The sequence below is a fragment of the Neopelma chrysocephalum genome, unplaced genomic scaffold (genome assembly GCF_003984885.1).
Source record: "Neopelma chrysocephalum unplaced genomic scaffold, ASM398488v2 Primary Assembly neopelma1_141, whole genome shotgun sequence".
NCBI classification, from domain to species: domain Eukaryota; kingdom Metazoa; phylum Chordata; class Aves; order Passeriformes; family Pipridae; genus Neopelma; species Neopelma chrysocephalum.
Window position 1 is genome coordinate 1 of NW_020897803.1, and position 25,990 is coordinate 25,990.

Sequence of the window (25,990 nt, forward strand, 5' to 3'; positions counted from 1 at the left end):
GGGGGGGGCCAACAGCCTCCCCCACCTCAACAAGACCCTTGTCACCTCCTGCAAACGGCTGCACAGGTGGGTGCTGGGCGCCGGGACAGATGGGCAGATGGAGGGACATCTGTGTCACCCGCTGAGCTGGCTCCTCTTGCCCCTGCAGTGAGGTGGACAAGGTGCTGGCAGGGCTGGAGATCCTCTCCAAAGTGTTTGACCAGCAGAGCTCTCCCATGGTTTCCAAGATCCTGCAGCAGGTGAGGGGGATATGGGGACATGGTGGTGGCAACCCACCACCACAGACTGTGCCCACAGACCCCACCGTAGCACCGTCCATGGGTGGTGGGAAAGCCTGGGGAGAAACACCCACCATCCTGCCCCATCCCAGGGCGCCTGGGGGTCTTGCTACTCGGGGGGGGGGAACTGGGGTGGGTGTGGGGATCCCATCCCTGTGCTGGGGTTACCTGCTGGGGGTTCCAGACAGCAGGGCAGAGCGGGGAGCAGGAGCTGGAGAGCCTGGTGCTGAAGCTGTCTGTGCTGAAAGATTTCCTCTCCTCCATCGAGAAGAAGGTGAGGCCGGGGGTGTGCGGGGGATGTGTTCTCATGGGGGTGGTCCTGAGGGGTCTGGATGGACTGAGGGGTCTGTGGGGCTGATGGTGGGACTGGGACAGCTGACAGGGATTGTTGGGCTGGTGGAGCTGGGGGGAGCTGGGGGAGGCTTATGGGAATGAGGCAACAGTGGGACTGGGGGCTGGGGCAGTGGAGCTGGGGCACTGGAAGGGCTGAGGGGGCTGGTGGATTTTAGGGGGCTGGGGCAGTGGAGCTGGGGCACTGGTAGGGCTGAGTGGGCTGGTGGATCTTGGGGGGCTGGGAGGGCTGAGGGTGCTTGGAACGCTGGTGGGACTGGAGGGTTGGAGGGGTTGGTAGAGCTGGGGGGGGCCGGTGGGCTCTCGGCTGATGCCACTGGGGGCTCTGGCAGGCACTGAAGGCCCTGCAGGAGATGAGCTCGGCTGCCCCCACCGCCCCCCCCCAGCCCCTGTCCCGCAAGGCCAAGAGCATCCCAGTGCAGACCTTCGAGGTGAGCCCTGCCCTGCCCTACCCCCCTTCCTGAGTTTCGGGGTTCTGGGAGACTTTCGGCATCAGCCGAGTGCGTGTGGTGTGACACTGAGGGCACAGACCCCGAGGTGTCCCCGGGGGGGGCTGGGTGCCAGCTGCAGTGCTGGGGTGTCCCCTCTGTCTTCCCTCATCCCAGTGTCCCCCGGCAGGTGAAGCTGGACATCACCCTGGGGGACCTGACCAAGATTGGGAAGTCACAGAAGTACACGCTGAGTGTGGACGTGGAGGGGGGGAAGCTGGTGGTGCTGAAGAAGCAGAAGGACTCCCAGGAGGACTGGAACACCTTCACCCACGACAAGAGTGAGTGGGGAGGCACCCACGGGGCCCCCTGAACCCCTGAGGCTGCCTTTGTGCTGGGGAGCGTCCCCGTGGGGCTCAGTGGTGGGCTGGGAGCTGTGGGGTGTCCCCATCCTTGGGGGGGGCTCCAGCACCCAGCTGGCACCCAGCACCCCCCAGCTCTCGCCGCTCCCCCCCCAGTCCGGCAGCTGATCAAGTCACAGCGGGTGCAGAACAAACTGGGCATCGTTTTTGAGAAGGAGAAGGATAAAACACAACGGAAAGACTTCGTTTTCGTCAGTGCCCGGGTGGGTAACGCTCGGGTGGGGGGACGAGGGGGCAGGTCCCTTGTAGGGGTGGGATTTAACCCTTGGGCCCTGCTAGGGCTCAGGGCCGGGTGCTGGGTGCTGGGTGCTGGTGCTTGATGGCTGGGGGATGTCCCTGTAGTGGTCCCCCATGCCCAGGAGGTGCCAGGTTTGGCTGAGCCAAAGCAGGGGTGCTGGAAGGGGTTGTGGGGAGCCCCTCTGGCCTCCCCCTCTCAATGTCCCCCCCTGCAGAAGCGTGAGGCTTTCTGCCAGCTCCTGCAGCTGATGAAGAACAAGCATTCCCACCAGGATGAGCCTGACATGATCTCTATCTTCATTGGCACCTGGAATATGGGTGAGAAGGGCGGGGGAAGCCCACGGTGGAGTGCCGAGACCCCGGGGTCCCCCCCTAACCATGCTGTCCCCCTTGCAGGCAGCGTCCCCCCCCCTAAGAGCATCACCTCGTGGTTCACCTCCAAGGGGTTGGGCAAGACCCTGGATGAGGTGACGATGGCCATCCCCCATGACATCTACGTCTTCGGCACCCAGGAGAATTCCCTGGGAGACAAGGAGTGGGTGGACTTCCTGCGCACCGTCCTCAAGGACTTCACGGAGGTCGAGTACCGCCCGGTAGGACCCGGGGGGCTCCGGGGGATCCTGGGGGCTGCGGTGTGCGGGCACCAGTGGGTGGTGGGGGTGGGCGATGCTCGGTGTCCCTGGGGCGGCCGTGCTCTGGCTCTGTGACACCAAGTGCTTTGGGGTCCCCTTGTGGTGCTGGGCAGCTGTTGGTGCTTGGGTTCTGCTGACACCGGGTATTTTAGGGCGCTCTCCTGGTGCTGGTAGCAGCGGGTGCTGATGGTGGTGGAATTCCCGGGGAACAGCCCTGGGCGGGAGGGGCTGGGGTGGAGCTGCGACGAGCAGCAGCTGTGGGTGCACCCCCCCCATGTCCCGGGGGTGCCCCAGCGCGTGCTGGCAGGGGCTGAGGGTGCCGGGGCCGGCAGGTGGCCATGCAGTCCCTGTGGAACATCAAGGTGGTGGTGCTGGTGAAGCCGGAGCACGAGAACCGCATCAGCCACGTCAGCACCTCGAGCGTCAAGACGGGGATCGCCAACACCCTGGGTAGGGGCCCGTGGGGGCACAGGGGGTACAGGGGATGTGCGCTGCACCGGGGGGGCCCACAAGTGCCTGGGTTTCCAGGGTGGCCCTGGTGTTGCGTGGGTCGCACAGGATGGGGTCCTGGAGCACGTGTGTTGCTTGAAGAGGAGCCTGGGGGGGTGTGTTTTGCCCGGGGAGGGATCCCAGAGCACATGTGTTGCGTGAGGAGGGGTCTGGGTGCGGGTGTTTCACGAGGAGAATTTCTGTGTGTGTGTGTTGCACGAGGCAGGCCCTGGGGATTCGTGTGTCACATGAGAAGGGCTCTGGGCCCAGCCAGGTGGGGACTGTGCCCCCCATCCCCCAGGGTTGGGGGACTGCCCCTGCCCTGGCCCCATCCCATCCCATGTCCCCGTGTCCCCACAGGGAACAAGGGCGCTGTGGGCGTCTCCTTCATGTTCAATGGCACCTCCTTTGGCTTTGTCAACTGCCACCTCACCTCCGGCAATGAGAAGACGGCACGGTGAGCAACCCCACTGCAGAATGGGCTGGGAGGGGCCCTGTCTCCATGTCTGTGACACCCCTGTCCCCGTGTCCCCTGCTTCAGGAGGAACCAGAACTACCTGGACATCCTGCGCCTGCTCTCGCTGGGGGACAAGCAGCTGAGCTCCTTTGACATCTCCCTTCGCTTCACCCACCTCTTCTGGTTTGGGGACCTCAATTACCGCCTGGACATGGACATCCAGGTTGGGGGATGGGGATGGGGGCTGAGGGGTGTCGGGTACCCCCTGCCCAGCCCGGTGCCAGCCCCTTTGTTCCGCAGGAGATCCTCAACTACATCAGCCGCAAGGAGCTGGAGCCGCTGCTGAAGGTGGATCAGCTCAACCTGGAGAAGGAGAAGCACAAGGTGTTCCTGCGGTTTGGTGAGGACTGGGGGGGCTCTGGGAGAGCCTGGGGGGGATAACCCCTCCTGCTGGGACTGTCCTGACCCACTGCTGTCTGTGCAGGTGAGGAGGAGATCACCTTCCCCCCCACCTACCGCTACGAGCGGGGCTCCCGGGACACCTATGTCTGGCACAAGCAGAAACCCACAGGGGTAGGTGCTGGGGCAGTGGGGAGTCAGGGGAGGGGTGGAGGCCCCAACCTGAACCCTCATCCCCTCCCCGTCCCTGCCAGGTGCGTACCAACGTGCCGTCCTGGTGCGACCGCATCCTCTGGAAATCCTACCCCGAGACTCACGTCAACTGCAACGCTTATGGTGAGCAGTGTGACCCCCCCAACACCCCCGCCCCCATTCTGGGACAGCCCCTTCCATCCTGACCGTGCCCCCATCCCTGCTGGCTGCAGGATGCACGGATGACATCGTCACCAGTGACCACTCACCCGTCTTCGGCTCCTTCGAGGTGGGAGTGACGTCTCAGTTCGTCTCCAAAAAAGGTGCCTGTCCCCCACCCCCCATGGGTTCCACCTCTCCCTCGAGATGGGGAGGTCCCAGGGAGGTTCCAACACCTCGCCTCTCCGTGGAGGGCTCTCCAAGTCCTCGGAGCAGGCGTACATCGAGTTCGAGAGCATCGAGGCCATCGTGAAGACATCCAGTCGCACCAAGTTCTTCATCGAGTTCTATTCTACCTGCCTGGAAGGTGAGGGCTGGGATGGCAATGTGGGGTCCCAGGGGGGCTGACAGGGGTGATGCCATGTCCCCCCCGCCACCACAGAGTTCAAGAAGAGCTTCGAGAACGACAGTCAGAGCAGCGACAACATCAACTTCCTCAAAGTGCAGTGGTCCTCCCGGCAGCTGCCCACGGTGAGGAGGGGCTGGGGGCTGACAGGGTGGGCACCAGGGGGAGCTGCGGGCAGGGAGACCCCCACTCAGTGCCAGCACCTTGTCCCCTTGGCTGCAGCTGAAGCCCATCCTCTCTGAGATCGAGTACCTGCAGGACCAGCACCTCCTGCTCACCGTCAAATCCCTCGATGGCTACGAGTCCTACGGTGAGTGTCCACACCAGCACCGCGCCTGCACCCGGCGGTCCGTGGGGTGCAGACCCCTGACCCCCCTGCTGTCACCCCCAGGGGAGTGTGTCATCGCCCTGAAGTCGATGATTGGCAGCACAGCGCAGCAGTTCCTCACCTACCTGTCCCACCGTGGCGAGGAGACCGGCAACATCCGCGGCTCCATGAAGGTCCGGGTGCCCACGGAGCGCCTGGGCACCCGCGAGAGGCTCTATGGTGAGGGCTCCCCTCCCCGGGGGAAACTCTGGGGATGGGACCCCACCACTGAGCCCCTGTCCCCCGACAGAGTGGATCAGCATTGATAAGGACGAGACAACAGCCGGCAAAGGGAAGGTGCCTCTGGCTGCCAGGGCCACCCAGGACTATGCCAAGTACGGGGGACAGGGCTCGGTGGGTGGGGGGCACCCCTAACACCCAGCTGGGGGGCCCTGGGGCTCGGGAGGCTGCAGGGATGGGGTGTGGGACATGACTGGGGGCAGCTCTGTGCCATGCAGGGCAGGGATGGGGCTCTGTTGTGCCTCCAAGAGTGACACTGGCATGTTTTGGTGGCTGAGCCCTATCCTGGGGGGCTGAGCCCCATCCTGGGTGTCTGAGCCCAGTCTGAGCCCTGGGTCTCAGCTGGGCTGCTGAGACCAGTCCCAGGGGGTCTGAACCTTGTTACCATCCTGGGGCTCTGAGCTCCACTGCAGGGGTTCGAGCCCCATGGGGCACCCAACACCTCCTGTTGCCCAGGTCTGTGGGGCGGAAGCCCACCAGTGCCGAGCCCCCCACTGCCAACCCAGCGAAGCTTCTGGAGGAGCCCGAGAAGGGCAACACTGCAGCAGCCCCCTGGCCCCCTGCCCCACACCGTGGCACCCCCAGGGACGAGGCTGCCCCGAGCCGGTGAGTGAATGTGGGCAGGGCTGGGGAGGGGGCACGCTCTGGGCTGCCGCGCTCACCCCTGTGCCTGCAGGTCCAAGGCAGAGGCGGTGCCAGAGCTGTCGGGGGCTCCCCTGAAGAACAGCTTCAACAACCCGGCGTACTACGTCCTGGAAGGGGTCCCCCACCAGCTGCTGGCACCGGGGGATCCCGGCAAGCCCCCCAAGGCCAAGGTGCAGCTGGCGGTGCCGGAACGCCGCCGGCAGCCTTCGGTGTGCCGTGGTGACGAGAGCGAGGAGGAGGAGGATCTCGGCACCCTCAACCTGCCCCCGCCGGATTTTCCCCCGCCGCCGCTGCCGCGGGAGCTGGAGCTCCCCCCAAACCCCTTCTTTGGCACCCCCAAGGAGCTGCCGGTGCCCGCCGCTCGTGAGGACCCCAAATCCCACCCCGCTGCCTTCGGAGAGGCTCCCCTGCCCAAGCTGCACCCCCGGCCACCCCCGGCTGCCGGGGCTGGATTCGGGATGGAGGGGGCTTGTGGGACCCCCGTTAGCGGGGGGCTGCCTGCAGTGGGGGGGCTGCCTGCAGTGGGGGGGCTGCCGGGTGCGGGGGGGCTGCTGGATGACCGCTCCTGCTCGGTGCTGCAGATGGCCAAGACGCTGAGTGAGGTGGACTACGGGGGTGGGAAGGGGAGGGTGGCCCCGCCCCCGCCGCTGCTGGCCAAGGGGGGGCTGCCCCCCCGCTGCCTGCCCCCCGACTATGGCCGCCCCCTCGCCTTCCCGCCCCACTCCATCCGGGAGAGCATCCAGGAGGACCTGGCCGAGGAGGTGGGTGATGCAGGGTGGGTGGGGGTCGGGCCGCTGGGCCCCCCGGCGCGCTCAGCCGGGGCTCTCTGGGGGTGCCCCGCGGTGCTGAGGGTGTCGGGGTGCAGGTGCTGGGCCGTGGCGTGGGCGCCGTGCCCGGCGTGGGCGAGTGGCTGCGGGCGCTGGGGCTGGAGCGGTACGAGGAGGGGCTGGTGCGCAACGGCTGGGATGACCTGGAGTTCCTCAGGTGAGCAGCCCCCCAAAACTGCTCACCCACACCCCCCCGACTTGCCATCCTCAGGGGGCCCATGTCCTCCCCGGGGGGCCGCAGCGATGCCCGGGTGGGGTGACCCTGCTTTGGGGAGATCCGCGGGGGCACTGCCCTCAGTGGTGCCCACTGCCCCTGGGGGGGGGGGGGGTCCCCACTGCCCCCTGAGGGTCTCCACTTCCTCGGGGTTTCTGCTTCCCTCACTTCCCCTTGCTGCCCCTGGAGGTCCCCGCAGCCCCCGGAGGGTCCACGCTGCCCTGGGGGGTCCCCACCACTCTTGAGAGGATCCCTACTGCCCCTGGGTGTCCCAGCTGCCCCCCCAGGAACATGTGGCCCCACAGCAGGGACAGGAGGGAGGCTGGGTGGGCACCCAGCAGCCCAAGTGGGAGCTCTTGCACCCCCTCATGGGGGCCTCACCTGGGCGGGGGTGCCCCCCTTGGGGCTGGGGTGTGCCTGGGGGCAGAGAGCTCCACGTCTGCACCCCCACCCCAGTGACATCACGGAGGAGGACCTGGAGGAGGCGGGAGTGCTGGAGCCCGGCCACAAGCGCGTCCTCCTGGAGAGCCTCCAGCTCCGCAAGTAGCTGCCGCCGCACACACCCGGCGTCCCGTGCGCCCCACAGCCCGGCATCCCACATCCTGCGGCTGCACGTCCTGCATCCCAGCACCCGAAATCCTGCGGCAACCAAATCCTGCAGCCACACATCCCACATCTTGCAGTCGCGTGTTCCGTGGCCCGGCACCCTGCGTCCCGCAGCCGGGTCCCGTGGCTGTGCATTCCACACCCCGGATCCTGCGGCCGTGCATCCTGGATCCCACGGCCGTACATCCCAGATCTTGCATCCTGCAGCTGAGGATCCCTCGTGCCACAGTCACGCATCCCGCATCCATGCATCCCACCGTCACCAGCAGCCAGTGGGAGCTCCGGGACCCCCACAGCCTGCCCCCCATCTCGGGTGCGGGGTAACGGGGTGGGGAGGGGGGAGGGGGGGACAGGGTGGGTGGTGGGTTCTGGTCAGACAATTTCACAGGGGGGTCCCTATGGGGCATCCTCACATATAAGTTATTTCTTATTTATTGGAAGAAGGGCTGGGGGAAGGGCTGTTTGGGGGGAACCCTGGGAGCCCTGGCTCCCCCCACAGCCCCTCACAGCTAGGAGGAGGAGGAGGAGGAGGAGGCGCTGAGCAAAGTTGTGTCTCAATCCAAGTGCCTTCATGATGCCCAGCCAGCGCTGGGGTGGGATGGGATGGGAGGGCTTGGCCAGCCCCCACGGACAGCACTGGGCAGAGCTCAGGGTCTCCATCCCCACCCCAAGGGTCCTGTCCCCACCCTGAAAGTCCCATCCCCACTCTGAGGGTCCCTGTCCCCACCCTGAGGGTTCCTGTCCCCAACACAGGAGTCCCACCCCTACCCTGGAGGTTTGTGTCTCCACTCTGAGGGTCCCTGTCCCCGCCCCAGGGATCCATGTCCCCACCCTGGGGATGTCCCGTCCCCTCCCAGGGAGCCCCTGTCCCCACCCTGGGAGATCCCCATCCTCACCCCAGGGGTGCCGTCCCCATCCCTGGAGGTTTCTGTCCCCACCCCAGGGGTCCCTGTCCCCAACTTTGGGGGTTCCATCCCCACCATGGAGGTCCCTGTGCCCGCCCTGGGAGTCCCTACCCCGGGAATCCCACTGCAGCAGTCAGATCAGTGCCTTCACCCAGACCCCACCTCACACCACCAGTGCCTCCGGGGTGTGCCCCCCACTCCCAGTTTGCCCATTAGGTACTTGCTGGGTCCGTCCCCACCCCGGGGGTCTCTGTTGCCCTCGGGGGCCGTGGGGCTGGCACCTGGGTCCCCCCGTGGGTGCTCAGCCCCCAACCTCACCAAGTGCCCTTCCAGGGGGGTCCCTAGAGTGGGGGTCCCCCAGCCATGCCTTCCCCGCTGGGGTGACCCCTCCAGGCTCTCCCTTGTGCCCAGGGGGGTGGTGGGCAGTGCCACCCCCATCACCCCCCTCCCCTCACTCCGGCTGAGATGAAGGATGGGCCGGCCCCCCCCAGCAGCCCCCCCAAAATCCCCTGACTGTTTGTTTGTTACTGGGGTGTTCAGTGTGAACTTCCCCCCACTAAACCCCTGTCTTGTCGTGCCCTGTGTTTGGTGGTTTTTGGTAAATCTGGAATGATTTTTGTTCTGTTTCATGCAATGGGTGTGGTGGAGCTCTCCACGTGGCAAGGGTGGCTCTGGGAGGGTCTGGGAAGGGGGGCAGGATTGAGGAACTGGGTCCCAGTGTGATCTGGGCCCCCCAAGCTGGCTGTACTGGTCTCAGCACAGTCAGGGGTGCTCTGGGCTGACCATACTGGTCCCAGGATAATGGGGACCTTCCAGACTGGCTGTACTGGTCCCTGCAAGTTGGGGACCAGGTCCCTTCTCCCCTTCTTGCCCACCTTGGGTACCCCAGACTGCCCGCCCAACTCCCTGGTGTGCTCCTTGCCACCATTCCAGTGCCCCTAGGACCTTCCCCATCACCACCCCCAGAGGGCCCCAAGAGGCCAGAGGGGCTGTGTGGGGCATCCCTCTCCTCACCCCACTTCAGGGGCTTCCCATGTGGTGCTCCCCCAGCTCCCTACAGCTCCTTGAGGTCTTTGGGAGGGGGGCACCCTAAATAATCCCTAAGGTGCTGGGGGTCTGTGGCATCACCTGGGGGGCTATGGCAGGTTTTGGATAGCTCAGGGGTGGGGGCCATGCAGCCCCTCACCCCTGCAGCCCTTGTGGGGGGGTGCAGCGAGGGCTGGGGGCCAGCAGCAGCATCAATAAATTAAGTTTTATTTGGATTGGTGGCGTTTGCAAACATGGGCAATAAATTACAGAATGGTTAAAAAAAACGAAAGAAAAGTGGGGACCTCACCTCGGAGGCACTGGGGGAGACGGGGGGTGGACGAGGACACACGGGTGGGCTGCCAGCATGCTCACCATGCCACGAAGCCAAGCGGCACGGCAGCACCAGTGTAGGGGGGGGGGCTGGGTGCAAGGGGGCCCACCAGCACCCCAGTCCCCTGCTGGGGACCCTTTGTGAGATCAGGATGTTGTGCTGGGGGGTCCTGACTGCACCCGTGGCAGCTGCAGTGGGAGCACCCATCCTGCTGCTGGGCCCGGCTACTCCGAGGGGTCCCACCAGCTGCTCCAGGGACTCCCACTGGCTGCTCTGGGGGGCCCCGGCTCCTCCGAGGGGTCCCACCGGCTGTTCAGAGGGGTCCCTGCTCCCCCGAGGGGTCCCACTGCGGCTCCAGGGCTTCCATCCCTCACCACCACCCCCTCACCCCCAGCCAGCCGTTCTGGTGCCCCGTCCCCGTGGGCAGCACCCACGGCAGTGCTGGCGAGTCCCGAATCCCCCAGCCCTGCTTTTACTCCCCAAAATCTTGGGGAACGGAGTCTTCTCGCCTCCAGTCCCACCGCGCCGGGGTGCTGCTGGGGGGGGATCCATGTCAGCAGGCAGGATTTGGGGGGCATTCCCTTCCCACACCGAGGAGCGTCTCCCTGCCGCACTCCTCAGCAACACCCACCCCGCGGCCCCCAGACCCCGCCCCATAAAGTGCTTCCTCACCCCCAGCCCAGCGGCAAAGCCCATCGGAGGGGGTTCTCCTGGGGCGGGCACCAGGATACTGGAGCACCCGCAGTGCCGAGGGGAGCCCTGCGCCTGCCCCCAGCCCTGGAGCGCACCGGGAGCCCCCAGAAGCGAAGGCCGTGCCAGGGGCCGAGCACGGCGGTGCCGCCCCCGCCTTGCACCCCCGCGGTCCCGCAGCACCCACGCGGGTGCCGGTGGGAGCTGCCCCAGCTCCGGGTCCATCCCGCCGGCGCAGGGTCCGGGAGGTGGCGCGGGGCGGTCCCTGCTCCATCTCCCCGTTTGCTGAAGCGTCGTGGCCGGGTCCGTGGCGGGGGCAGTGGGTGGGGGATGCAGGATGAGGGCTGGGGGGGATTTGGGGGCAGCCGGATCCGGTGACTCAGTGATCAGAAGAGGTTTGTTTTGATGCCGTTGGGTTTCCGATGGAAGGAGGAGAGGACACCGGAGAAGGGTCCCGGCACAGCCTCGGTGGGCTGCCAGGCTTTCAGCAGCTCGGCCGCGTTGGGGGCACCGCTGCCACCCCCCACCCCTGCCCAGAGGGGCGCCTTGAGGGGCTGTGGGGCATGGCCGGGTCCCATGGGTGCCCCCGCGCCGGGGCTGGGGCTCAGGCTGCCGCCGGGGCTGCCGATGGCAGCGGCAGGCAGGGACGCCGTGCTGTCCGGCGTCGGGCTGCAGTTGGATTCCTTGGATTCGTCATCTTCTGAGGAAGAGCGCGGCTCCGACTTCTTCCCGGCGGCGCCGGTGCCGCTGGCACCCTTGGCATTGGCCGCACGCTCCTGCTTGCGGAATTTGGCTCGACGGTTCTGGAACCACACCTGGGGGGTGGATGGAGGGGATGGGAGCACCCCACACCGATGTCCCTGGGGGTTTGGGGAGCCCGTGGGTGCAGAGGCAGCTCCCCCCCCCAGGCCTTGAGGTTCCCCTCACAGCCCCCCATTCCCACGGGGGAAATGTTTTCCGCAGCACCAGAGGGATCCAGAACAATGTGGATTTGTGAGGTCGGTGCCGGGCACTCGCATGAGCATCGGCGACAGCGGGGGAGAGAAACGCTGAGGGGGCATTGCCAGGGCCCCTCCTGCACCCACACGTGCACCTCGCAGGGTCAGAGCCCACCCGCACAGCGGGCACCTCTCCTGCTCCCCATGGTGCCCACGGTGGGGTCGGCTCCACAAACCATCCCCCCAGCAGCCCCACGGGTCCCCCCATCCTTGGGGCCGGGACCCCCCCAGTCCTGTGGATCCCTACATCCCTATGAGGACAGGTGTTCTGACAAAGGGGGGTCTGCACCCACAAAGGAGGGTCTGCACTAACAGAGGGGGTTCTGCACTCACAAAGAGGGTTCTGCACTCACAAAGAGGGTTCTGCACTCTCACAGAGGGTTCTGCACTAACACAGGGGGGTCTGCACTCACAAAAGAGAATCTGCACCCACACGGGGGGCTCTGCACCCACCAAGAGAAATCTGTACTGACATAGGCAGCGTCTGCATCCAGAAAAAGGGGGGGGGGTCGGTCTACACCCACAAAGGCACCACTCTCTGTCCTCCCCGGACTCTCACCAACCTCCAGGTGTTTGGGATTGGACTAAATAATCGGTGGCAGTGACAGTGCCGTGGCATGAACCAATGCCCCTACTCTGCTGGGAGCCAGGCTGAGCGCCGGGGGTACCCCCGCAGTCCCCGTCAGAGCAGGGCGATGCCCCGCAGTGTCCCCGACCGTGGTGGTGCCGAGGCCGAGTCCCCCCCCGCCCTCCATCCCAACACAGGCAGCATCCCACAGTCAGGGGCCCCGCTCCGGTGGGATTAGATCCCCCCGTTCCGTCATCCTCAACCCCATCCCCATCCCCTCCTCCCCGAGCTGACCTGCACCCGGGCCTCGGTGAGGTCGATCTTGAGGGCCAGCTCCTCGCGGGTGTAGATGTCGGGGTAGTGGGTCTCGGCAAAGACCCTCTCCAGCTCCTTCAGCTGGGAGCTGGTGAAAGTCGTCCGGATCCGCCGCTGCTTCCGCTTCTCGTTGATCCCCGACGGGTCCGAGAAGAATTTGTAGGGAACTGGGAGGGAAACGAGGCGTCAGTGGGACCGGCACAGCAGGAGGGCAGCGGTGGGCACTGGGGAGCACCGGGCAGGGGGTACCAGGCGGGAATGGACCGGCAGGGATGGACCAGGAAGGGACAAGCTGGACAGGATGAATGGGGCAGGGATGAACCACACAGGGAGGGACCGTGACGGGATGAACGGCAGGGGATGGACAGGGTAGGGAACAGACATTGGCCGGGGACAGATGAACTGGGAAGGATACACAGGGCAGGGGTGAACTGGGCAGGAATGGACCGGGAAGGGGTGAATAGTGGTGATGAACCGGGAAGGAATGGACCGAGAAGGAACGGACCGAGCAGGAATGCACCGGGCAGAGACATACCGGGCAGCATGAACGGGGCAGGGATGGACCGAGAAGGAATGGACCGGGAAAAAATGGACCGGGAAGAGATGAATGTGCAGGGATGGACCGGGCAGGAAATACCGGCCAGGGATAGATGAGCAGGGATGGAGCTGGAAGGATGAACTGGGCAGGGGTGAACTGGGAAGGGGTGCACCGGGCAGGGATGGACCGGGGCATGGACCGGGCACGATGATCCAGGCAGGATAAACCGTGCAGGAATGGACCGGGCAGGACCCCGCGGGTAGGGCTGAGTCGCTGCCCCCGCCGCGCCCCTGGCCCCCTTCCTTCGTTGCCGGCGGGATGCGGGGCCTCGGGGTGCGAGCGGGGATGGGGGGGCGATGCGGCGCCGGTGCGGGTGGCGCGGCCGGTACCGATCGGCAGCTCCTTCGTTGTGGGCGCATCCCCAGGCAGCGCCTCCGCGGCGTCAACGAATGCGGAGCGGCGAAGGGGGTCCCGGCCATGGAGATCTTTCCCAGCCCCGTTCTGGGGCTGCCACCGCGCCGGGGACCCCGGGGGAAACGCGGCCGTGCTCGGGGGGCCCGTCCCCACCGGCGGACGAGAGCGGGGAAACCGGGAGCGGGGGCGGTGGGACCGAGCCGGAGTCAGCCTGGGCTGCGGGCACCGGCGGCACCGGGAACCGGCGGGACACAGCACCGGCAGCACCAGGAATCAATAGCACCGGGAATCGATGTCACCGGGAATTGACGGCACCGAGCACCGACAGCAGTGGCTACCGACGGCATCGAGCCCTGACAGTGCCCAGCACCGGCGGCACCGAAAACGGGCAGCAACCGGGCACTGATGGCAGCTTGCGCTGACGGTACCGAGAGCCGACAGTACCGGGCACTGTCGGTACCGGGAACCAGCGGCATCGAGCACCGGCGGTGCCGGGCACTGGGGTCACCGGGAACCGACGGTGTCGGTCGCCAACGGTACCGGGAAACGATGGCTGCGAGTCCTGACAGTGCCGGGCTCCAGCGGCACCAGGAATCGGCAGTAACGGGCACTGTCGGCGCCGGGAACCGATGGTGACGGGCACCGACAGCACCGAGCACTGACAGGGCAACGACGGCACCGGGAATTGATGAGATCGGGCACCGGCAGTAACGGGCACCGGCGGCATCGAGTCCCGACGATACCGCGCGCCGACGGCATCGAGCACCGACGGTACAGGACACCGACGGCTCGGGGAACCGATGGCACCAAGCCCAGACACCGCCGGCAACCGCCGGCCCCGGTCCCCGCCAGCTTCGGTCCCCTCCAACCCCGACGGCGCGGCCGCTTCCTTGCGCCCGTCCTGGGGCTGCTCGGGGGGTGTCCCTGGTGGCTCGGGGGGTCCCGCTGCGTTACCTGCCGAGTAGGGCGAGGGTTGGTGGTCGCGGAGGGCGCCCAGGGCGCAGCTGGCGGAGGCGAGGGGGGCGCAGGCGGGCGCGGGCCCGAAGCCCCCCCGCATGGGGCTGTACTGGAAGGAGCCCGCCTGGCTGCAGGGGCTGAACTCGTAGCTCGCCTCCATGGCGGCCACGCAGGACTCGTAGGAGTTGAGGTAGGAGTAGTCCATGGCGAGCCCGGCGCGGCCCCGGCTGCCGCCCGCCCGTCCCCGCCGCCTCCTGCCCGCCGGGCCCCCGCCCGCCCCCGCCGCCGCCGCCCCGGCCCGTTAATATACTGGCGGGGGGAGCGCGGACAAAGGCTGCGCTCGCCGGGGGCTTTTGCATGACAATATCTCCCGGGGACGGCGGGAGCGGGCGGAGCCGACACCCCCCTCCCCGCAGCCCCCCGCCCCCCTTAACCCTTCGTGGGCGCCCGCACCCCCCTCCTCGAGCCGACCCCAGCAGCCGCCACCTCGGGGCGGGCGGGGGAAGCGGCCCCTCAGCACCCCCCCGGAGCAGCGCTCGGCGGGGCCCCCCCGGGACCAGCGCCGGGACGGTCCCCCGGTGTCCCCATTCTTCTGTATCTTCTCTGTCCCCAGCCCCATCCCGTCCCGTCCTATCCCATCCCGTCTGCATCTCATCCCCATCCCCATTCCCGTGCCCGTGCCATCCCATCCTCGTCCCGTCCCGTCCCATCCCGCGCCTCCGGGGCTGAGCATCCCAGGGGCAGGAGGGCAGCAACGCCAGCCCCCCACCCCTGGGTGCCCTCCGCTGTCCCTGGGTGCGCGGGGGGAGCAGCGGGCTCCGGAGGGGTGCTCAGCCCCACGCCCCTCTCCTTGGGGGGGCTCTGGCCTTTGACACCTCCATCCCCAATTTTCAAGCCGGATGAATTTCAAAGCACCCCATCCCGCCCACCTCCCGCCAAGGGGCCAAGGCAAAGGCTTTGCCCCTTTCAGCGGCACCAGAGGGGGGCACGGGGGCGGGGGGGGGGGATGCAGGGGGATTTGGGGAGGATTTGGCAGGATTTGGGACATTTTCAAGACAAACACTTTCACTAAAGAGGATTTAAAAGTCTAATTGCGCCCAGCGAGGGGCTTTGGGCCCCCCGGGAGGGAAGAAGGAGAACGGACCCTGACCGGGTCCTGTGGAATCAGCTCGAACCTGTCCTGCCCCACATCCAATCCCGCATCCTGCCCCACCTCCTGCCCTATATCTTGGCCCTACACCCTGCCCCATGCTCATGCTGGGTCCTTCCCTGCGTCTCAAGGCCCACAGGGTCCTGCTCCCTCCTGGACTTCCTTCCCTGGGAGCAGCTCCCACCGCCCCCGGCCGGGTCAGCTCTGTCTCCGCTCCCTCGCCCGGGCCCCCGGTGGGTGCTGCCGGTGCCCCCCCGCGCCCACCCCAGCTGCGCGGCCGAGCGGGCAGGTTGCTAAACAAGTTAATTCGATCAGGGCGCGGGGCTGGCGCGGAGCGAGGCCCCACTGTCGGGCTGCTGGAGCTGTGAAAAGTTAATTCAATTAAGTTTTCCCTCTAAACTAATTAGGCAGCAATCTGCCACGCAAGGAGCTGCTGGTGCTACCCAGAGCCGGGGGCAGCTGGGGGGGGTGAGGAGGAGGAGGGAGATGAAGGGGGAGAGCAGAGGGAGGGGGACGTGAAGGGGAGCAGGACAGGGCGCAGCTGGAGGGTAGGGCCAGGGAGTTGCTCTGCATCCCCGCGGCTCCCGTGGGGTGTGGATGTGGGTGATCCCTCCGGATTTTGGTGGATGAAGGGAGATGGGTGCTGGCAGCAGGGGTGCCCAGCTGTCCCCAGTGTTGCCGAGTGGGAAGGGGGGTGGAGGCTGGCACCTCCTGCCCACAAAACGGGTGGCACTGGCAGTGGGGAGGGCTGGGCACAGGGGGGGAGATGGGAGAGACCCACGTCCCTCCATCCCATTTGGCACTAAGGGGCTGCCTGTGGGCTTGGGGCTGTCTGTCTGCCCGGGGCTGTTGGGGCCCTCCTGGAGTTGTGTGTGTGGGGTGATGGGACCCTCTCCAGTGGGACCCCCTCTGACAGGACCGCTCCAAAGGGACCCCTCCGATGGGGAGATTCCTTCCTGTGGGACCTCTCCAACAGGTCCCACGCTGATGGGATCCCCTCTGATGGGACTCCTCCACAGGATCCCCTGTGTTCACACCCCAGGGCCCCCCAGCTCTAGCCCCAGCTTGGGTGGGGTGGTAGCACCCACCCCATCGCCCCCCTCTCCCCCAGAACCCTCAGCCTTCACCACCCTGTGGAGTCCCCCAGGTCAATTGCTGGGGGGTCCTTGTGGGTCCCTCAGTCCCATGGCTGCTCCCAGCTGTGCTGCCATTCTTCCTGGGATGAGGCCAGTGTGTTCTGGGGTGCCTTGAGCCCCCGTGCCGGTGGCACCAGCCGCCCTGACCGAACAAGAACCAGCACAGGGCTGGGGTGCTGGGGACTGAATGTCCTTGGCACAGCCCCGTGGTTCTCCCTCCGAATCCTGTGCTCCCAGGCGCTGCTCCTGCTGGTGGGAGCCCATTCCCCTGCTCTGGCACCAAGAGAATCACCTCCAAGGGTCAGGGAGGGCCCACGTGCACACCCGTGCACACGCAGGCACACCTGTGCACACCTCAGTGCACAGCCATCCGCACCTACGGGAGTGAACCTGACTTTGGGAGGCTCCAGCAGAGCTTGGTGACAGCTCCCAAACCCTCCAGGGATGGGATCCTGCTCCAGCCCTCAGGATTAAGCCAGGAAAAGGCTGCTGGGATGGAAAGGGGGCTCAAAGCAGCCCCCACCAAACCTCTTTGTATCCCTGGAAAACGAGCACCAGCACCGAACCCATGAGAACACAGGGGCAGGGGGTCACAAGTGCAATGGGGACCCTGGCAGCTCGCTGCCACCTCCAATCCATCCCTGTCCCCATCCCAAGGGACAGTGATTTGGGGCTCGGTAATCCTGGGGGGGTTTGATTTCCATCTGTATTTCATGTTCTACTCCTCAAAATCCACGGCTGGGGTAGCTCTGGTGGTGATCATATCCCCCATCCCATCACAAGCAGGTCCCTGGAGGAGCCACCATGGGGGGCTCTGTGTTTGGACAACTCAGTTACACCCAAGATATTAAATTTTTCCTGGAACAAGGTCGGGAGAAAAAGATTCAGCAAGGATTTTGCACCAGGGTGTCAGCTGGCTGGGCTGGGGAGATGTGACAGTGATGGTCCCAGCTCCCAGCTGTGTTCCCAGCTCCCAGTGACGTTCCTGGCTTCTGGTGATGAGCAGGAGACACAGGAGTCCCCTGGGATGGGGATGGGTGATCCCACGGTCACTCTTTCTGGGGACGCAGAGGGTCGGATGTGCATGGCATGTTTATTGCCACAAATAAAGAGAAATGGGGACGATACAGAGCAGGAGCCTGGTGGCTTTTACACTCACACTCGGTCCCTGTGCCCACCTGGCCAGCCCAGCTATCCCAGCAAGCCCCCTCCCATGAGAACGACAAATCCATCCCGGCTCCTGCGTGGTCCACAATCGCTCCCCCCTTCCTTAAAAAGCTCCAACACCCTGTGACACCTCAGGACCCTCCACCGACCCATCCCTGAATGGCACCAGGGCACCTCATCACCCACAGCTGCACCCCCAGAGCCCTCGGTGCCCACCCTGGGGCAGCTCCTGCCCATGTCTGTGTCTGTGCCCGTGTCCATGTCCGTGCCCGTGCCCGGCGGTGGCAGGGCTGCGCCTCTGCCCTCTCTGACACCGCTCACTCTGACTCTTGGGGTACTTTATTGCTGCCAGGAGTGCCCAGTGCTGCCTACAAGAAGTAAGTGATGTTTTCGGGGTTCAGCGGTGCCTGGATCTCCAGTTTTCGGGCCTTGCTGTCCTTCTCCACGATCTCCAGCCGCAGGGTTGGCACCTTGGATTTTTCTGTGCTCTCTGTGCTTTTCAGCAGCTGCTTGTCTGAGTCCTCCACGGTGATCCTGAGGGTGCAGCCGTGTGGCAGCAGGTCCTGCTCGTAGGCAGCTGCCAGCTGGTTCACCACACGACGCTCCACCTGAGGGACAGACCAGATCCTGAGAGGAAAACCCTGGGGGAAGCCTCTCATGGAGCCAAGCAGCTCCATCCACCCTCGGGCAGCGCAGGATCATGGAACCTCCTCCTCCATCCCACTTATTCCCTGTCTCTGGAGTGTGGCTGTGCTGCTTCCTTCCTGAGACCACAGACATCTCCCCTGGGATGAGGAGGATGAGATCCACACAATCATGGAATGGTTTGGATTGGAAAGGATTTTTTAAAGCTCATCCCATTTCACCCCACCACTGCCATGGGCAGGGACACCTTCCACTAGCCCAGGCTGCTCCAAGCCCCATCCAACCTGGCCTTGGACACTTCCAGGGATGGGGCAGCCACAGCTTCTCTGGGCAACCTGTGCCAGGGCCTCCCCACCCTCACAGCCAACAATTCCTTCTCAATACTCAGCCTAAATCTACCGTCAGTTTGAAGCCATTCCCCTTTGCCCTGTCCCTCCAGACCCTTGTCCCCAGTCCCTCTCCAGCTCTCCTGGAGGCCCTTTAGGCCCTGGAAGGAGCTCTCAGCTCTCCCTGGAGCCTTCCCTTCTCCAGGCTGAGCCACCCAGCTCTCCCAGCCTGGCTCCAGAGCAGAGGGGTTCCAGCCCTGGGAGCATCTCCATGACATTCTCTGGACTTGCTCCAGGAGATCCAAGTCTCTTTTGATGTCTTTCCAACCCTCCTGGCTCCCCCTGGGCGGAGGGGCTGGATGTGACACTGAGGACTTCCCCCTGCCTTCACCTCGTGTTTGATGGAGCGGGCGCCGTAGTGCAGGTTGTAGCCGTCGGCCAGCACGTCCATGACCTCCCTGTCCCACAGCAGAGTGATGTTGTGCCTCGCCTTGGCCTGCCACGTGAGCAAGAGGAAGAGGAGGAGGAATTAGGGATGCCTCCCAGCAAGCCTGGCACCCCACTCCTTGAGCAGTGGGGATGCCGTGGTGGGGTGCTGAGAGTCCCTGGGAAGGGCAGAGCTCCAACAGGCCAGGCCCACGGCAGCAAAGGGTCACTCAAATCCCATTTAGTCCCTGGAGAGCTCAGGTACACAAAGACCAACCAGACAGATAACATTTCTGAAGGTGGCTCAGAGCTCACCCCTAGCCCAGCCCAGGAGGAACCGTCCCTGCTGCCCCCAGAGGTCCTGGCCCTCCCCAGCACCCCCAGTTCAACAGCATGCAAGACAATGGTGAAGAGACACATCACTGTGTTCATCCCAGGGCAGAGGCTCTGGCATTGATTTCCTCTGGAGTTACTTTGAGAAGTCCCCTCTAAAGCCACTGATGGGTTTGTACCTTTCTGGCCCAAAAGCTGAGCTCCTTGTTGACCAGCTGGATGAGCTCCGAGTGGCAAAAAGGAAGAAAATAGACAATTTCATTGATCCTCCCCAGGAATTCATCCCGTCTGAAGTGAGCCTGCAGGGACAAGGGGGGAGGTCAGCAGGGACAGGGCTGGTGACCCCAGTGGGACACTGCAGAATGAGCTCCCTGAGGATCACCCGACCTCCCACAGCTCCCAGCATCCATCTCATCCCATGCCATGGAGCTGGACAGCACCCTGAGGTGCTTCAGAAACATCTTAAGGAAACTGAAGGTCATGGGGATGCTACTGCAGTCAGGTTTTCCTGACCTTGGGAGAACAGAGAACCCCCAAACTGCACCACGGTACTTCCCGTCCCATGTCCCTTTCCCATCCCACATGGTGGCTCTGCTCCAAGAAGCAGCTGTAATTTATTTTTGCTGGGCTCTGACCTTGCTGAAAGGTCCCTCCATCATTTTTAGTGAAGCCACACCCCTTCTCTCGCAGCTGGGAGAGGAACGTGGATATCTCAGGGAAGGAAATTGGGACCAAAACTCAGGGTACCTGAAACACGAGCCATGAAAACACCATCCATACCTTCAAAATGGGGCGAATAACCTTTTCCTTGAACTGCTTGGAGATGGTGATCTTGTCAGTCGCCTGGACATCCTCTGGAAGAGAGGGGGACAGGAGGTGTCAGTGGGGACAGCGGCTTCCTCTCTGTCTGGACAAGCTGGAACTGAGGGGGAGGGGGGCCTGGGGGTTGCTGCAGGACAGACCTGGTGCCTCCACACGTGCCAGCAGTTTGGTTTGGCAGCGGAGTGTTCCTGCCTTTGGCACTGTGGGCAGCAGTTCTGGGTGTCATGAGGTGCCCCGGGGGAACACCCTGTGCTGACATGGCTCCCTTGAAGAGCCCTGGCTCTGCCTGCAGGAGCTGCTCCTGGAGGTTTTGGGCAGCTGGAGTGCCCACTCAGGCTCCATGGCCACCCATGACCTGACACACAGAGCACGCTGGCCCCCTGGGGCTGCTCTGCCAGCACAGAGCAGTCCCTGGTCTCCCCAGCAAACACCAAACTCGTGTTCAGGGCGTCTGTGGCACCGCTCCGGCCGACCTCTACTTCCCTCTGCTGACTGCAGATGGAGCCAGGGTCTGGCTGCTCCTGAATCCTGGCTCCCAGCCACTCTGGATACTCAGCTGCAGGGTCACCTGTCTGCCTTTCAAGGCCACCTTCCTCTTTGTCTTCATCACCCCAGTTCTTGGCACAGCTGCACTCATTCTGCACCCACACAGCACCAGGATGCTCCCAGGGAGATCCCTGTGCCCCGGATGGGATCCTGACATGCAGGGCAGGGGAGAGGAGAGAGACCCACGCTGGGAGCCCATTCCAGCTCTGCAGTCTCGATGCAGTTCACTGCCCCTCACCAGCAGTGGCAGGAGGGGTTCTCAGGCTCCACTGGACCAAATCCAGTGCTGACACAGAACCATGGAACTGTCTGGATTGGAAAAGCCCTCTGAGACCATCGAGTCCAGTCATTCCCCCAGCATTGCCAAGCCCCCCACTAAACCACGTTCCCAAGTGCCACATCTACACGGCTTTTTAAATCCCTCCAGGACTCATGACCCAGTCACTGCCCTGGGCAGCTGTGCCAGAGCTGGACAACCCTTTCAAGGAAGAAATTTTCCCAACATCCAATCTAAACCTCGCCTGGCACAAATTGAGACCATTTTCTCTTGTCCTGACACTTGTTACCCGGGATAAGAGACTGATGCCACTTGGCTACAACCTCAGTTCAGGCAGCTGTAGGGAGTTATGAGGTCCTCCCTAATGCTCAAAGTAGTGCAGGGCACTCTGGAATCCCCTCATGCAGTTCCAACCCCTCTGCCATGGGCAGGGATGCCATCAGGCCCATGCCAGTGCTTTGGCAGAGGAGAGCTGGGGAAGGCAGAGGAGCCAGTGTTGCCACCAGCATTCCCGTTTCCCACGTGTAGCATCTGCTGCTGCCGCTGGTGGATGTGGAGCCGCTGGGGAAGCAGCTCCTTCCCTTTATCTTTCCATTTATCTGCCCATCAGGCACTTAGAGTGACCTCCTGCCACCACATCTCCACGCTGAGAGCCCGGGAAATGGACAGGAGCTTCTTGAAACCCAATTGAGGGCAGCTGCTGCGCCCAAAAGCCTTTCCCAGCTCCACTCCTGCTGCAGCTGTACAGTCCCAGAAATTAAAATTCAATGCTCTTCTCATTGAGCAGAGAAACATTTGGCATTTTCAAATGTTAGTCTGGAAAGTTCAGTTGCCAACGTGCTTTGTCCTTTCCCCAGCCTGACTGAAGTTTAAAGATTCTGAATTAAGTCAGTGTCGGAAGGAAAAGGAAGAGACAAGGAGAAAGGAGCTGGAAAATGGATTTGATGCCGAAATCCAATGTTTTCTCCCGCTCCTGTAGAACTGATGCAGGAATATGGTGTATCTGTGCTGGCACAGGCTGACGGATACCCTGAGGAAGATGTGGTGTCCAGACTTTTAAGATCATAAATTGTAAGTTTTCTAATGCTGATAAGAAAAGAAGAGATACAGTCACCATCCAGGGCTGCCTGGTTATCCACAGGCACGGCAGCAACTGCTGGGGACTGGCCTTCCCTCTGCCCCCTGTGACAAACACTGGCTGGAAGGCACAGTCCAGGTGCTGGAATCACCATCCATCTGTCCACCCTTGGGGTTATCAGCAAAGGCACTGGAGGCTGCACATCGAGTTGTTCAGTTCCAATCTCAGAGGCCTCCCTTGCTCTCCTCAATTCCCCTTTTTTTACCTAATTCACATTTTGGGAAATTTTTCTCCAGGAGCCTAATGTGTGGGGCCAGGGCTCCCATTTCACAGGGAAGTTAAAATTGATTAAGCTCAGTCCTTTTGGGAAGGACTGTGAGGAAACAAAACTATTCCTCTTTAATATGAACCAGACACAGCCTTTTCCAGGAAACGTTTGGAAAGGTCCCAAAAGAAAGGGAAGTGTGAGGAGATAAGGGGAATCATGGAATCCCAGAAGGGGTGGGGTTGAGAGGGAACTTAAAGACCATCCAGATCCAATCCATGTGCTCTGAAATCCTCATTATTTGAGATTCCATCCCTCAGAGGGAGATGACATCTTTGGAGTAGGCTCTGTCCAACCTCTCAGCCTTCCTTATCCTGTGCTCACTTCTCTGGAAGTGTTTCAGGCCAGGTTGGATGGGGCTTGGAGCAACCTGGTCTAGTGGAAGGTGTTTGCCCACAGCAGAGGGTTGGAACGAGATGAGCTTTGAAGTCCCTACCAACCCAAACCACTCTGTGATTCCATGACTTCCTGCCAGAGGAGCATTCCCAAGTCATGTGGACCAGTGGGGACCAGTGGAGAGAGACTGAAGGGTCTGGGTGTGCCCCCTCAAAAGTGATGCTCAAACTGGTGCCAAAGGAAGTCACATTAGGAAGGAGGGGGATTGTTTAGGGATTTGGAGAAGGACATTGAAATTCCAGCACCTAAGTTTTCCACGATCCTTTTCTTGCTCATCTCCATGGCCTCCTGCCGGAGCTGCAGGGCGTGCTGTGCAATCTCCTCGCTGGCCACGTTGGAGGTCATGATGAAGATGGCATCCTTGCAGTCAATGGTCTTCCCCTTCCCATCTGTCAGCCTGCCCTGCAACAACAGTGACATGATGTGAGCGGCGTCAGCAGGTGACACAGGAGGTGGCCAAAATCCCAGGAAAAAGAACACGGGTCTTGTCTTTCCCCAGAGTGTCCCTCATCCCTGTGGGACTGCCTGGCAAACCACAGCTGCCCAGCACCGTGGTGGCATCACCCCTCAGCCCCCCCACACCGATCCAGGAACTCTTCCAAAGTACTGGTGCTCTTGATTAATAAAATAAAAAAGAGAGGAGAGTAAGGAAAAAAGCAGCATCTCCCCAGGCTGTTTCTTTCCTCGATCCGTCTCCAGCAGCAGAGATCCAGCACAATGACACAAATCCTTGTCGGGTGCTTGAGATTAACATTTGGGTTATTGCCCTGTCAAGTGCCTGGTACAGGAATTGATTTCACATTGAGCTGCTGCTGCGATGATCTATGCAAGAAAAATGATGTTATTAATTCTTAAAAGAAAAACAAAAAAACCCTCCAAAACCCTTCCAGCATGTTGCCCTGGAATTTGGTGGCCTCTGAGAACAGACCAGGACCTTCAAAATCAACCAGAGAGCTGGAGAGGGACTTTGGAAAAGGGCCTGGAGGGACAGGACAAGGGGGAATGGCTTCAAACTGACAGAGGGTAGGATTAGATGGGATATTGGGAAGAAATTGTTCCCTGTGAGGGTGGGGAGGCCCTGGCACAGGTTGCCCAGAGAAGCTGTGGCTGCCCCTGGATCCCTGGAAGTGTCCAAGGCCAGGTTGGATGGGGCTTGGAGCAGCCTGGGCTAGTGGAAGGTGTCCCTGCCCATGGCAAGGGGACAGAACAGGGTGAACTTTAAGGCCCCTTCCAACCCAAACCACCCTGTGATTCGATGACTCTTTGACTCCTCCACCCATCATCCCTCGCACCCCTCGCTGTCACCCTCTGCATGTCCCTGAAACGCAGCTTTACCTCATCAAACAGCTGCAGCATGATGGTGAGCACATCTGGGTGGGCTTTGTCCACCTCGTCAAAGAGGACCACAGCGTTTGGGCACTGCCTCAGCTTTTTGGTGAGCTGCCCACCCTCTTCGTGGCCCACGTAGCCGGGGGGTGAGCCGATGAACTTTGCCACCTGGGAGGAAGAGGGACAGGAGAGAAGAAGGTTGATCCATGGACACTGGGAACGAAGCCCTCCTGGTGGCTTGGCAGGCAGCCACTGCTCTTTGCTGCTGATAAATCGAGTTCTGTATTCTTTGTGACACCTATCGCACCCCAGGTATCCCAAAATCAGCTTAATAAGCAACAATTAAGCAAAATAAAGATTGTGCAATTACACTGCCCAGAGCTTGAACCAGCACAATTCAAGGAGCAGGAATGGGCAGGAGGGAAGGCACCATCCCTGCTTTGCTATGCAGGGTCTGAGAAACCCGTCTCAGATGTCCAAGACCTGTTTTCATCCCTTTTAGCCTTTTTAAGAGCAAGAGTTCAAAGGATTATGAGTGGTAGGTGGCTCTGGTGAAGAATCAAAGCTTGGGAAGAGGCCACAAGAAAAATAATTTTCCTGTGCCACCACTCCTTGACACGGTGTTTTTTAAACCAGGTTTAAAAATTTAGAAAGTTATACAGAAGAATATTTCTGACAACAGAAATGTTCTGGCAAAAATGACAATTTTTGACACACAGCTTGGTGCATCTTACAGCAACCCAGGTCTGTGGGTTATCCAGAGTCACAGTATGTTATCACAGAATCATGGAATGGTTTGGGTTGGAAGGGACCTTGAAGCTCATCCAGTCCCGACCCCCTGCCATGTGCAGGGACACCTTCCACTCCCACATTGCTCCAAGCCCCATCCAACCTGGCCTTGAACAGTTCCAGGGATGAGGCAGTCACAGTTTCTCTGGGCAACCTGTGCCAGTGTTTTACTGCTCTCATTACTAGGACCTTGCTGCTTTTTGGGGAGACAGAGCCCTCCAAAGGGATTTGGGACCCCCTCAGCTCCACGGATGACCCCGGTGAGATATCCCACCTCTCCTGCAGCACTAGAATTGAGGAGCACCATTCCTGAACCACGACACTCAATTAAAGTTGCTTTCTGCAATTTAATTGCAATTTAGTGCACAACTCAGAGCGATTCCTGTGACTCTGTCGTGCTTCCCCTCTGACACTCCAAAATGCCCATTTTTTCTGGATTAAACTCAAAAGCTGACCCCCGCCCCCCCCCCCCCGGGCCCATTTACTGACCTCGTGCCTCTCCTGGAACTCTGACATGTCCAGTCTGATGAAACCCTGCAAGAGACTTAAGATGAGATTTGATCAACCTGCTCGCTGCCAGAGCTGGAGCAAAACTGATGGGGCTGAAACTTTCTACACAAAATGGATATTCCTGTGGTTCAGCTTTTTAGAAATCAATCACAAGAAGAATGCAACAACACCCCTCTACAAAAATCCAGTGAAAATCATACAGCTGAGGTGAACTTGGCTTGTGGGTGATCATCTGAAACAAAGAATATTGTTAAAGAATTTACAGCTCCCACCAAAGTTTCCATTTTGCATTTGAAAAGCTGATGATTCACTGCAGGTACTGAATGTCCTGGTCTTGGAGCTGTAATCCAGCTCCTAGAAGGGAGGGAAAGGGAAGGGAAAGGAAGAAGAAAGGGAAGGGGAAGGAGAAGGGGAAGGAGAAAGAGAAAGGGAAAGGGAAGGGGAAAGGGAGAGACCCCTTTCAGGGAAGAAATTTTCCCAATATCCAACCTAAATCTCCCATGGTGCAACTTGAGGCCATTTTCTCTAGTCCTGTCACTTGCTGCCTGGGAAAATCACAGAATGCTTTGGGTTGGAAGAGACTGTCAGGACCATCCCATTCCAACCTCCCTGCCATGAGCAGGGACACCTTCCACTAGACC

At 62.1% G+C, this 25,990-nt stretch overlaps 3 protein-coding genes across 3 annotated transcripts in view; 1 reads left to right on the forward strand and 2 right to left on the reverse strand.

The window, feature by feature from the left end:
* Positions 1-4: 4 nt before the first annotated feature.
* On the forward strand, positions 5-8,883 carry INPPL1 (inositol polyphosphate phosphatase like 1; the record flags this gene model as incomplete). The annotated part of the gene is made up of 24 exons (XM_027699763.1): positions 5-66; positions 149-239; positions 463-552; positions 962-1,060; positions 1,248-1,398; positions 1,576-1,682; positions 1,932-2,034; positions 2,113-2,309; positions 2,681-2,798; positions 3,198-3,294; positions 3,379-3,517; positions 3,595-3,694; positions 3,779-3,867; positions 3,948-4,029; positions 4,119-4,208; positions 4,298-4,411; positions 4,487-4,575; positions 4,673-4,760; positions 4,842-4,997; positions 5,068-5,152; positions 5,514-5,663; positions 5,734-6,463; positions 6,568-6,686; positions 7,200-8,883. Coding segments are annotated over 24 exons (3,237 nt in total), but the record flags the coding sequence as incomplete, so codon positions are not given.
* Positions 8,884-9,470: 587 nt separating this feature from the next.
* On the reverse strand, positions 9,471-14,326 carry PHOX2A (paired like homeobox 2A). Its single transcript, XM_027699829.1, has 3 exons — positions 14,092-14,326; positions 12,165-12,352; positions 9,471-11,119 (listed from the first exon to the last, which is right to left on the reverse strand). The coding sequence occupies exons 1-3, from the start codon at positions 14,297-14,299 to the stop codon at positions 10,691-10,693; spliced, it is 825 nt and encodes a 274-aa protein (XP_027555630.1). The 5' UTR covers positions 14,300-14,326; the 3' UTR covers positions 9,471-10,690.
* Positions 14,327-17,454: 3,128 nt separating this feature from the next.
* The window catches only part of CLPB (ClpB homolog, mitochondrial AAA ATPase chaperonin), a 52,141-nt gene continuing 43,605 nt past the window's right edge, over positions 17,455-25,990 (reverse strand). The window contains exons 10-16 of the mRNA XM_027699815.1: positions 25,329-25,373; positions 24,057-24,218; positions 22,967-23,123; positions 20,058-20,131; positions 19,457-19,576; positions 18,910-19,014; positions 17,455-18,155 (exon numbers count right to left, since the gene is read on the reverse strand). Coding sequence (XP_027555616.1) covers positions 17,916-18,155; positions 18,910-19,014; positions 19,457-19,576; positions 20,058-20,131; positions 22,967-23,123; positions 24,057-24,218; positions 25,329-25,373 — 903 coding nt within the window. The 3' untranslated portion in view covers positions 17,455-17,915. The remainder of the gene's footprint in view (positions 18,156-18,909; positions 19,015-19,456; positions 19,577-20,057; positions 20,132-22,966; positions 23,124-24,056; positions 24,219-25,328; positions 25,374-25,990) is intronic.